This window comes from Macaca thibetana, chromosome 1 (assembly GCF_024542745.1).
Source record: "Macaca thibetana thibetana isolate TM-01 chromosome 1, ASM2454274v1, whole genome shotgun sequence".
In the NCBI taxonomy this organism is placed as follows: Eukaryota; Metazoa; Chordata; class Mammalia; order Primates; family Cercopithecidae; genus Macaca; species Macaca thibetana.
Genome location: NC_065578.1, coordinates 13,315,224 through 13,328,299, shown reverse-complemented (window position 1 = coordinate 13,328,299; position 13,076 = coordinate 13,315,224). Strand labels below are relative to the sequence as shown.

The following is a 13,076-nucleotide window of genomic DNA, read 5'->3' as shown; positions in this document are numbered from 1 at the left end:
TACGAAAACAGACTCTCTCAACACTCAAGAGAAGCTCTTGAAATGACAACAGAACCAGAAAATCATTTTGAGCCACTGAGCAATTTGGTACCCTGTACTTCAAGTGACATATTTAGACAAGTGGCCCTCATGGACTGGAGATTTTTTTTCTGTCCTGTTCTGGATTTCAGCAGTTTAATTTGCAATTCAAATGATATTAATAACCAGTGATACTGTTTCTCAAAAGGCAATTAGGGAAAAATAAAAAAAAATCCCCCAAAGCCTGCTTACCCTTTTACTTTCCAAGTCACAGAAACCAAACAGTACATTTTAGGGATGCCTCATCCCCCTTTACGTCTTGCAGGGGGGTTCAGAGCTTAATCTCTGTCAATGTGAACACACACCAACTGTCTTTTTCTTCCTCTTCTCTAAACTGCAGAGTCCCTTCAAACAGGGGCTCCCTGCAGCCCACCACCCTAAGCCTTCATTTCTCTACCGCTCAATCTTTGAGGTCTACAATATCCCCCTGGAAAGTGCTCTCGGTGTTTATATTTTCAGAAATTCAAACTCCCTGCTGAGCTGAGCATCTACTGTTGCATCCATAGATTCCAATGCCTGCGAGACCTCAAATGAGAGGAAAATAAAGTCCAGATGCAACTGAGCCAAGGGATTTGGCATCCACGGAGAAAAGTGCACAGCAGTCCAATCCTCTATCCCAACCACGGGCGGCAGAGCCGGAGTTCTCTTTGGGAAAGAGTCATTGCAAAGGAAGGCGCCTAAGGAAGTGGGGGGAACCGTGCCATTCACCCCTGCGGGGGATGGGGAAAAGGCCTCTGCATGAAAAGTTTGCCACGGAGCTGGGGGCTGGTGCCATGGAAAGGGCACTTTCTATCGCCGGAAGGGACCTGCAGGCTGCGCCTCGCTCAGGCTGGCCGGGGCCGGTGTGACCGTGTGACCCCGTGCACACTGTGCCCGGGTTTTCGTGAATGACAGCAGCCTGCAACTCCCAGCCGGGGAGCAACGGTGGCCACCACCGGACGGAAAGGGTTACAAGCTAGAATGCAAAGCGATTTCGCCCCGGGCGTGGGGGACCCCGGGTCCCCGGCCACCTCCGAGGCCGGGCGTGCGCCGCTCGCCTTCCTCCGCCCTGGGCGCTGGGGCGATCCTACCTTGCGCTCCGAGCTGGGGGTTCTCCATGTTCGTCGCCGCCGAGTCCCCCGCCGCCGAGGCGCTGGCCGCGGCTCCCTGGCCCTGGCCGGGGCCGCCGCCGCCGCTCAGTTCCGCCAGTCTCCGGTTGGTGGCCGTGAGTTCGGCTCGCAGGTTGGTCACCTCCTGGCTGGCCGACTGGACCGCCCCATCGATGCGGAGCGCGAGCTGCTTATTGTCTTCCATCATGCTCAGGATTTTGGCCTGGGGGCGAGAGAGGTGACAAAGAGCTGCATGATGCGCGGGGGGCGCGCGGCCGGGCACCCCCGGCTCTACCTGTTGGGTCCCCCGCGGCCCGGCTCGCCCGCGCCCCGACCCCCAAGCACCGGCAGCGCCGGCTCCTCCGGCGCAGGAATGACAGCGGCGCCTTCAGCCCGAGCCGCGGCGGTGGCGAGGCGGCGGGGGGAGAAGGAGGAGGAGAAAAAGGAGGAGGAGAAGGAGGAGGAGGAGCAGCGATCGCCGAGACCCCGGCGGGCGGGCGCCGAGAGCTGCTCGGAGAAGGACACCGCGCGCCGCCAGGCACTCTTTCAGTGGAGCCTACCATTCGCCGCCCGCTCGGGAGGGGGTCTGGGTCGGCGGCTGGGGGCACCCTTGGCCTCCCGCGCCCCCCTGCTTAGGAGACACACCCCCCTGGGGGGCGGGGGCGGCGGGCGGCAGCCGGGAGGGGGCCAAGGTGGCGCCCCTGGCGAGGGGCGGGGGTCGCCTGGACCGAGGCCGGCCCTCTGTCCCCTCCCTGGAGCGGTGGGGCAGCCCCCGCCCTGAAGAACTGGTGCCCCGCGCAGTGCTAGGGTTGGGGAGGCGCTGGGTGCTCGGAAGAGAGGGTACTTGGAAGGGGGCCTCAAAGGGGAGCAGGGGTGGATCTCCAGGGGAGGGGGACGCTTGCGCCAGCTCACAAGTGGAGTTGGTGCTCCGCTGGTTCCTTAAACTGCGAGTACGAAATCCCCAGAGAGGAGCTGAGCTGGTGCCCCGCGTGCCTCTCACTCTCCAACCCCCACCCGCCGGCCAGACCTGCGCTGCCCACCCCCGGAGGGAGCCAACCTTCCTCGGCGTGGGCCGCTCGTGCTCCCGCCTCCCCACGGCCCTACCCCTGTGTGTGCACCCAGGTGCAGGAGCAGCCTTAACCAGCTCCTAAGCTTCTTAGCTGAGTATTAGCGGGGACAGAGATGAGGTTGAGAGATAAGAAGGAAGGCGTCGATGGGGCTTCTTCCCTTGCTTCTACTGGGACCAAAGAGGGGAGCCCTGCTGCCTCAGTTTACCCATCCCCTCTTCACAGAAGAACTGAGGTAACCTGACGTTGATATACCCTTTCCAGCTCCTCTTTCTCTCCCAGACCACAGGCTTTGCATTTTTCACTGGGGCCCTGGATTCCAGCCACCAGACCTTGTTACCATAGCAAGCTTCATTCCATGCAAATAGGACAATTTAAAACAGCCAGCAACCCTCTGGTCAACAGGGCGCCACCATTCCAGCTCCCTCAACCTCCGGAGAGCAGCAAAGAACAGATTGCAGAAGCCAGTGGGGTGCTGCAAGGAAGAATGAGGCTGCCCACCCTTCACGTTCTTACAGGAAACCCGTAAGAACCAAGCAAAGGCCGGGTGCGGTGGCTCCCAGCAATTGGGAGGCCAAGGCAAGCGGATCACCTGAGGTCAGGAGTTCGAGACCAGCCTGACCAACATGGAGAAACCCTGTCTCTACTAAAAATACAAAATTAGCCGGGCATGGTGGTGCATGCCTGTAATCCCAGCTACTGGGAAGGCTGAGGCAGGAGAATCGCTTGAACCTGGGAGGTGGAGGTTGTGGAGAGCTGAGATTGTACCATTGCACTCCAGCCTGGGCAACAAAAGCAAAACTCTGTCTCGAAAAAAAAAAAAAGAACCAAACAAAAACTGCATGCAGAGTGCTTTTCTATACATTCTTATGTCTTATGAGTGAGGATTATTATTCCCATTTTAGGGATAAGGAAACTGAGGCTCTGCACAGGGTTAAGCAATTTACTTAAGAGGCCCGCAGAAACCAGGTGACACCAGGACTGGAAGAAAGTAATCATCTGATTGCAAATTCCTCCCGCTGCGCCTTCAGGAGGCCTTGAATGATAGCTTTCTCCCCGCTTTTATGTGGAACCATAAAAACAGTCTTGGTCCATTCCCCTGTGACCACTAACAAGCTTTTGCAAGAGGGCAGGATTCGATGGTGGAGCATGTGGCAGGAAGACACAATTCTTCACTCTGTCCACACTGCTCAGCTAATGGGTCAGTGTGGGGATCGAACCCTGACCTTAACCTCATTAACACAAGTTCTTACCAACTGGCCCAACCAAGGCACTTAGAACTGCTTAGTGTATCTGCAAACCAGGATTCCGTTCTTTGCAGTCTTTCCGTTATGGGGAGAGCATCGAAACTACAGAACTTTGTGGGTCTTCAAAAGGGGGATGCCGTGGTGCAGTCATTGTGGAAAATATATTAGCAGTTTCTTGAAAAGTTAAACATAGGATTACCATACGACCCACAAATCCACTCCTAGGTATATGTCCAAAAGAATATGTCCAAAACAAATATCCAAAAAAATCTGTACATGGATGTTCATAGCAGCACTGTTCATTACTAGCCAGTAGGTAGAAACGACCCAAATGTCCATCAACAGATGATTGGATGAACAAATTGCAGTAAACAATGGAATATTATTCAGCCATGAAAAGTACTGAAACATGCTACTACTACGTGGATGAAGCCTCAAAACATTATGCTTGGTGAAAGAAGGCTGACATAGAAGGTCACATATTATATGATTCAATTTATATGACATATCCAGAATAAATAAATCCATAGAAACAGGAAGCAGATTGGTGTTTGTCAGGGGCTGCAGGGAGGGAAGAATGGGGAGTAACTGCTTAATAGGTGCCGGGTGTTACTTTGTGCTGATTGATGAAAATGTTTCAGAACTAGACAGAGGTGGTGGTAGCACAACACGGTGAATGTACTAAGTGCCAATGAATTCTTCACTTTAAGTGCTTAATTTCATGTTATGTAAAGTTTACCTCAATCGAAAAGTCATATATGCAAATACACAAAGAGGGGATGGGAATGTTCTGGAACTAGGGCTTCTGAGCAAACGGTTAAGAGTAGCTCTATTTAGAGGGCCGTGTGTCTGTGTGTGTGTGTGTGTGTGTGTGTGTGTGTGTGTGCATGCACACACCTTTGGAATAGCACTCAGCAGAAGAAACAGTAATTTATCTGTTTACATGTCTCTCTCCCACTTCACTGGGAACTTGTGGGTGGGGGAAGGAGGGTAATCTGGCTTTTTATGTTATTCATCTTTGCATCCTTGCCACCCTAGCCCATAGTAAGTGTTCTATAAATGAATGCGTGTGAGTGTGTTTGTGTAGTAAACAAACTGACCCAGTGTTACTCATTTTGCTCTTCGGTGAGATTATTCCCACACACTGGGATCTTCAAATCAAAACAAAAAAAGCTAACAAGGAGAAAAGAAAAGACTCATTCCTTGAGCCCCTTCTCATCCCTCTCTTTTTGAGGTTTCAAGAAGCTTGCTTTAGAAGCTCCTGGGGTGCCTCCTAGGAGTTTAAGAATTTTATTTTTTTGAGAGTTTTTTTTCCTAACATGAAAAAAAGGGGCTTTTTCCAGTTGTGTGTCTTTATGTTCACCCACACACCAAAGGACTAGATCTTAGATAGATAGAAAGTCTGCAATCAATTAGCCTCTGCAGGTATACTTGATTTAAACCAAAAAGGTCTACCTTTCTTTTTTCTTTTTCTTTTTTCTTTTTTTTTTTTTTTTTTTTTTGAGACAGAGTCTCACTTTGTCACCCAGGCTGGAGTGCAGTGGCACGATCTCAGCTCACTGCAGCCTCCACCTCCTGGGTTCAAGAGATTCTCTGCCTCAGCCTCCTGAGTAGTTGGGATTACAGGTGTGGGCAGCCACACCCCGCTAATTTTTCGTATTTTTAGTAGAGACAGGGTTTCACCATGTTGGCCAGGTTGGTCTCAAACTCCTGACCTCAAGCAATCCACCTGCCTCGGCCTTCCAAAGTGCTGAGATTACAGGCGTGAGCCACTGCGCCCGGCCAGGTCTACCTTTCTTATCCCCATCCTCCACCGCCACTCAAGGAGGAAAACAGTTGCTATGTTTAACTTTTCAAGGAACTGCTAATATGTTTCCACAATGGCTGCACCATGGCATTCCCCTTTTGAAGACCCACAAAGTTCTGTAGTTTTGATGCTCCCCCCAATAAGGTAACTGAAAGACTGCAAAGAACTGAATCCTGGTTTGCAGATATACTAAGCAGTTCTTTTTGTTTGTTTGTTTGTTTGTTGTTTGTTTTGTTTTGTTTTGAGATGCAGTCTTGGTCTGTCTCCCAGGCTGGAACGCAGTGGTGTGATCTTGGTTCACTGCAACCTCCGCCTCCCGGGTTCAAGCAATTCTCTGCCTCAGCCTCCTGAGTAGCTGGGATTACAGGTGCCCGGCACCATCCCCGGTTAGTTTTTGTATTTTTAGTAGAGACGGGGTTTCACCATCTTGGCCAGACTGGTCTTGAACTCATGACCTCATGATCCACCTGCTTTGGCCTCCCAAAGTCACACTAAGCAGTTCTAAGTGCCTTGGTTGGTCCAGTTGTTCAGTGGAATCTGTGTCCCCTCCCACTGGCCTAAGCCCCTCCCGCAAGCCCATTTGCCTAGAGCGGTCTGGAACCCCTTTTTGAGGTTTCAAGAAGCTTGCTTTAGAAGCTCCTGGGGTGCCTCCTAGGATTTTAAGAATTTTATTTTTTGAGAGTTTTTTTTTCCTAACATGAAAAAAAGGGGCTTTTTCCAGTTGTGTGTCTTTATGTTCACCCACACACCAAAGGACTAGATCTTAGATAGAAAGTCTGCAATCAATTAGCCTCTGCGGGTATACTTGATTTAAACCAAAAAGGTCTACCTTTCTTTTTTCTTTTTCCACAACTTTTTTCTTTTTCCACATGGATTTCCATGGGATCCACAACTATGAGAATTTGGCAGGACTGTGGATTCTGTTTTAGGGTTCCCCCTTTTGCATGTTCCCAAAATAGTCCCAATCTCACACCCCAGTAGGCTGATGTTAAGAACCAAGACAGAAAATGGGTCTACTTCATAGGACTTGCTGTCATTTTTCCACTGTCACTGCTGCTATCACTCCCAACCAGCCCAACCCCATCCAAACCTCGGCCCATATGTGGTCACCAGCCTCTACCTACATTGTCTGATCTTTCTCAGCAGAATGAGCCGACTGTGCCTTGTGTGTGTGTTTTTTGCCCATCAAAGCTTGCCTGGGCATTTCGAAAAGTTTGCAAAACCAACTTCCCTCTAGCTCAGAGAAAGGAAATTCCTATCAAGAATCAAGAATCAAGAATCAAGGCTTAGGGCCTAACCCATTGCTGACAGCACAGCCACATGCACCTCCCTTGCCCCAGAAATAGAGTGACCTCATAATGTAACATCGAGACTGGGATGCTGCTGAGAGCAAAAGAGGTCGCAGTGAGTAACTGAATTAAGCTAAAACAAGTGGCATCCATAGGAACTGTCCCAGGAAACCCAGTATATCTGGTTGCCCTACTCTATGATTGAATGACCCTATTTGGTCCTAGAAAGCAATGGGGATTGTCTACTCTAGTGCTCTCCTTATTTACAGACAGAGAAACAGAGCCCCCAGATTTAGGAATGAACCATGCAGCTTTGTCAGTGAAGGAGCTGGGAAGAATTTAACCAGGGACTTTAGAAAATGGCCCATCTTTCCACTGATGTGTGTCACGCGGCACTTCCTAAATTACAGTTGAAGGGCGGACCCACAGCCTTGCATAACCTGGCCACTGACTTCTTGTACCACACCCCTTGCTCACCATTCTCTTGCCACTTAATTGTTTCCAACCTCAGGGTTTTTGTCTTTTTCCTTGCTTCTCCCTGGAACATTCTCCCCAGAACATTCTCCCCCTGGCTCTCTGTATCTGATTCCTTTTCATCCCTCAGATTTAACATTCAACATTTACTTATTTCATAGCATATATCACCATTGGTTATTGCTCTGTTTATTTATTTGCAAATTTGAAATACAGACTGAAGGATTTGAGAGATAAGTCACCAAGAGTTTGGCTCCCTGGGGTAAGGTCTTTAAACTCCTGGGGTTTCCAAAACAATCCTGCTTATTCTTCTTTGTCTTGGATTCCATGGAATTCCCAAGAATAAATGCCCCTTTCTTGAGCTCATTTGATTATTTCTGTTGCATGCAGTAAAATGCCCCGGCTAAAACTACTCCATCCCTCCACCATATGCACCCAACGAGCCAGACTCTGAGACTCAGGAAGGCAGGGTTTGTATCCCATTCTGCTTTCTGCTGCCCCTGTCTGGGCTCAATAGATGCTTCTCCAAAGAGTGTGTGGTTGATTGAACAAATTCATCTTCCTTGTCCCCTACAAATTCATATCCACAAATATTCTTGCTACTCTCATTAAAACCCTTCTCATATTCAGTCTTCTCCAGGAATTCTAGTCACATCTTAATTTTGCAAAGCATTTTCACAGCTCTCTTATTTTATTCTTGCAACAACTCCATTGGGTAGAGAGGGTACTGGAATCTGCATATGGCAGATGAAGACACCGAAGTTAAGAGATCTGTCCAAGCATCACAAAACTGCCCGCACTTCCTTCCACCTCTTATCCTCCAGTGCTCAACACATACTTGTTGAGTGGATAAGCTGGGGGCCAGGACTCAGATACTCCCACATAAAGCCCAGTTTTCTCTCCTATCCAATCAGGAGCATCGTTTCTCTTTGGCTCAGAGACCAGAGGCAGCATCCATGCATTCCTCCCGGTAAGGCTGAGTGATGAATCGTGGATTCCAGGAATCCATACGTGGGACAAGGTGGAAAGGGGGAAGGCTGAAAGGGAAGCCAGTGAGTGATGAACTTCTTGACCCTGGAGTCAGTGCCCTGAGAAACTCTCATGCTTCTTCGGGTTGCCAAGTGGCTGCTTGCAGGAGCCAGACAGACATGCACGAATGGGGTCCTGCTCCCTGCAGCCAACGTTGAAGGCCACTTCCTGCAAATGGTGTCCCTTCCTAGGCTCTAGCCACAAGCCTCTGGACTCCAGTGTTTCTCGAAGTGAAGATGAAGACCACGTGATGTGGAATCCTCAGAAGCTGCTTGTGAAAATGCAGAAGCCCAGGCTGACCAACCAGAATCCCTGGGGTGGTGCCCGGTGTCTCGGTATCTGCATTTACAACAAGCTGCCCAGGAGAATCTGATGCATCATGAAGTTGGAGACTCACCGCTCCAGACACCCAGATGCCCAGAAAGCACTGAGCACATGTGAAATACGTATATGCCAGGAGCCTTTTGAGCCTCAGGAGTGGCTGTGAGGGCTCCCTGCTCTCTGCTTTCTGGATGGCATCTGTCCTGTGTCCCCATCTCATCCCCCTCCAAGAGAGAGTCCTCGGGGAGTTACCCTCCCTCTCCACAGACGGAGTCTCTGTTTATTCTAATTGTCACATGGGAATCCTGGCCAATCTAGGAGATGAATTTCTTGTCCATTTACATGGTTTACTCTGGCTGAGTGGGTTTTAACATGTGCTCTGGGGAAAAGGGCAACAGATCTCCAGACAGGAGTGGCCAGGGCTCAGGGATGTGAGTGAGAGGACCAGGAGAAGGGAACAGAGCTGTAGAGAAGTGGGCAGGCAGCGGAACCCCAACAGCTATCCTCCTCCTATTCATCACCCTCATTACGATGTCTATGAAATGAAAGGATGGAGAAGAAAAGATACCAGGAGGAAAAAACAGGGGAGAGGAGTGTGGGGCTTAAGGAGACATACAGCAGCTATAAGATGGGAATGTATACGTTCAGTGTTGATGAAACACATGGGCACGTGCACACACACACACACCCCAGTACATATCAATGTGGACACACAGCAGAGTTATTAGTGTAAAGAATGACAAGCTCTTCCTGTCTTCCCAAGCAATCTCTCATCTAAAGCTGGGAAAGTCGGTCAGGCGTATCCCTTCTGTGTATGTATTTAACCAACTGAGTTCCTTCTGCGGATTTTTCATTTGCAAAGAGTCCTTTAATAATCACTTCTAATTCAGAAGCTCCTAGGTATGAAATCGATAAATATTAATAGACATTCTAACCACAGACTTAAACACATAAGCATATATACTTAAAGTCTCTATTCCTTGGTAGAAGTGCAAGTGCATTTTCTGCCCTCCTTGAATCTTTCTTGCGGTTTTTTTTTTCTTTAATGTGTTTCTTCTTTCCCTGGTGGGAGGCTTACGAGAGAATATGTGTGCTGGCCTGGGTTCTCGGCTGTGTCACAGCCTCTGTGAGTGACAGTGAATAACAGCCACAGCCAAGCAAAGTATAAAACCCAGAGACAAATATTTCCACCCTCAGAGAAACATCACTACACCTCCAAAGACCTGGTTTAACTCCTGGACGTCTTGCCCAACTGACCTCTTGCCCTCTCATGTGGTGGCTGTGTCCATGGTGTGGGCATTATTTTATTTTCCAGCAACCCAGAACAATTTCTGAGAGGTACCCCCAACAAAGCTAAAGAGGTTAGGGTCAAGTGTTCTAGCCACTCCTACACTCTTGAATCTGCTCCAATTTCCCATTTTAGCAAAGGCACCCTCTCTACAGCCTACTGGCAGGAGGATGTTGGCTGACGTCATCAATGACCTCATCCCTCCTTTGGTGTGGGGGGAGGGGGAGCTCCAATGCATAGGATCTAGACTTAGTTAGGCATGGGTTTAAGTCCAGCCCTGCCACGTACTAGCTCTGAGACACTCGATGAGTTGCTTACTGTCTCTGAGTCTCAAGTTCCTCATTGGGAAAATGGGGATAATATTGCTGCTGATTTCATAGACTTGTTGAGGAATTAAGAGAGATGAGGCATCGGAAACCATCTGGCAGAGTGCCCGGTGCCTAGAAAGAACTTAGTAGATGTTATCGGTGATGGAGATGATGGTGATGGCGATGAAGACCGTGGCTGTGATAGTTGTGACGGCAGCTCTCATTCTTTGGGCATCCACCGTGGTCTGCCAGTTTGCTCAGTCATTTATTTCTACTAACTCAGGCTGAATCTTCCCGACACTGAGGTCACCACGAGGAAAACACTCAGGCTCAGGGGGTTTGCTCACATGCACCTAGCTAAGAGGTAAAATAACCAGATTCACACCTAGGCGTGCCCAATTCTAAGGTTTCCACCTCTTTTTTCTTTCTCATTTCCCCCTCTAATACATGAAGTCATCCCTGCTCTCCTGAGGCAGTGAGAGACCTTGTGTGTCCCTTCCAACCCAATCCCCTTCAATCCCTGCAAAAGGCTCAGATCTGAGGCAGAAGCAGAGGAGGGAGCTACTCCTCTGTGGCTGGTGCATTTGTTATTCCAGGCCCTGGGGATCCATTTGGTAAATGAGTTCTTTTGGCTTATAAAATGGTACCCCAGTGGTTTGAAATACTTAACAGACCTACCCTAAATGGGTAATTTACTTTTTTGCTCACTGGTAGTGTTATTATGCCTGTGATCTCTATTCTATAAAAGTTGTTTTGGATGCTTTCTTGGAGGGTAGGGGGGGCTATTTTTAAACACAGGTGCATTCGATTTGGTGAGGAGCGGACTTTCACAAGACGGGGATTCTCAGGACGCCTTTATCACTCTATTTTGCTCTTTCACATTTATTTATTTAACTAAAAATACCTTCCGGAGGAGAGTTTTCCACTCATTTCTCCTCAGGCCCGCGCTCTTTTCCCAGATTGTCATGGACTTCTGCTTCCTTGAGTTCATTTCTTTCTACTCCCAGGATGCTTTACTCACCGAATAAGTCCTCTTCTTTTAGGAAAAGGACTTTCTCCCCCAGATATATCACAAAGAACAGCGCGAGCCCCCATTCAAGGCCACAGAGGAAACATTATATTAGGTACCACAAGACCAGAGGAATTAAGACTGTAACATCCCTCGATGATTTATTGCAAAGGGGTCTCAGATCTGGCAAGGTGCACCATCTTTCTTCGGGAATTGGAAGCAGCAGTAGTAGGAAGGGGACGTAGATCTTGTTCCTTAAGCCAATACTAAATTATTGCAGCATCAAAGTGCCCTGGAAAAAATCTGTATTTGCCAAATGGTATACACTGTCTAAGTCAGTGTGTCATGAAGGGCTGTACCTGCAGCCATCTGCCCTAATATTCAGTACTCACTGTCCAGTTGTATGCATAATTGGAAGGGAGATATTTTGTTCAATGGCCGACTTGTTAGGATGGTGTGTTTATAGCCAGCAAGGTGCAAAGCTGTCATATTTATCTTAATTGACTGCCCCTTTATTTTTTGTACCTGCCTTGTTTTATGCTGGGGAGGTGAAAAACAATTTATGATATCACATTTGGAACTCCAAGGCCACATTATTAGGTGTCTCTGTAGTTCAAGAAGGAGCTGTGTTGCTCGTGGCAGTGTCAACTGTTTTGCTTTTGGTCACATCCTCAGCCATCTTGGTAGCAAGATGGCAGGTACTCTGACAGGTTCACCCAGGAACAGCCAGCTGCCAATGTCTTTCCTTTTGAGAAACAAACAAGTAGATTTGGTTTGGAAGAGGGCAGGTTGGGAGGTAAAAACAAGTACCAAGGGGAGGGGCTCACGTTTGCTCTTCCCTTGCCTGTTCTGGTGTTCTGCATCCATGCCCACGGCCCCAAACCCTCCTCCAGTACTGGCTCCACGCTAGCTCCTCAAAACACTGGGACCGCAAGTGCAAGAACATACCTGTCCAGGCTCTGAAACAACTGTCATGTATTCAAGAGATGAGACTGTCTAGAAGAAAAGAAACTGAGCTTCATTCTTCCCCTGCCAGTGAGGAACCCCGAGGGAGTCCTGCAGAAAGCCAGGTTTTAACACTGGTACCTGATACCTTCTAGGCAGCTTCGGGGAAGAAAAGAAAGACAGATCCAGGTTCTTGTCCTGTCATTCATTAGGAGGCATCAAACTAAAGCGTGCACTTCAATGTCTCTCAAAAGACGGACTGGCTAGCTCATGGGCACCTTTGTGCAAATTAGAAAAATATTGGCCCCCGTCTCCCAGGCAAACGGAGCCCTGCTGGGGGGCACAGACTCAGAGAATGGAGCTCCAGCACTCGAGTGCGTTAGTCCCCTTCGGAAGCTAAGCAGGAAATGATCATATGTATCACCGACCAGTGGGATTTCCACCTTCCTTGCTCAGAGGGTATCTAGGTTCTGTTTTCAAGATCATTTTGTTGCTAGTGTTTTAATTCAAAATAACATGAACCTTCACAAATCTATGTATGCCTTTACATGAAGAACACTGAATGAAGCTATTTTACATTAAATTTCAGCAGCCATATACATCTTTTCTTTCTTGAATTTGTCTCAACGATCCAAGAAGAGGCTAAATGAGCTGGTAGATTCAAAATCCAGATTTGCTTGAAAGTGCTTTTGGAAGGGGTGCTATGAGAATGAGAAGTGGCAATGATTCTAGTGGGTTCTTACACCAGACCCGGTGCTAAGTACCTAATGGCAACCCTACGACGAAGAAGCTACCATGATCATCCCCATTTTACAGAGAGGAGAACTGAGGCTCGGAAAGGTTAATTTACTCCCCCAAGGTCATACGGCTCAAGAGCGGCAGGGCAGAGACTCAGGCACAGGCCACCGGGATGTCAGTGGCCCCCCTTTTACTACTTTTCTGTATGGCCTCCTTCCACTCAAACGCAACATGAGTGCTATTGAGTTGAAAAATGTAACGAAGACAGGATTCATATACACACCTGAACTGAGGATGACGTTGCAACAGTCATCTTTTTTTCTGGGGAGGAGGGTAGAAGGGGAATGATAGAGTGTGGTTGTTTGTCCACTCCAAATCTCATGCTGAA

At 48.6% G+C, this 13,076-nt stretch overlaps 1 protein-coding gene across 3 annotated transcripts in view; it reads right to left on the bottom strand.

Moving 5' to 3' along the window:
* Window positions 1-13,076, bottom strand: part of KAZN (kazrin, periplakin interacting protein) — a 1,229,956-nt gene that overhangs the window by 515,866 nt on the left and 701,014 nt on the right. For all 3 annotated transcript variants that reach the window (XM_050788146.1, XM_050788155.1, XM_050788173.1), the window contains exon 3: window positions 1,149-1,389. In XM_050788146.1, the coding sequence (XP_050644103.1) occupies window positions 1,149-1,389 (241 nt within the window). The remainder of the gene's footprint in view (window positions 1-1,148; window positions 1,390-13,076) is intronic.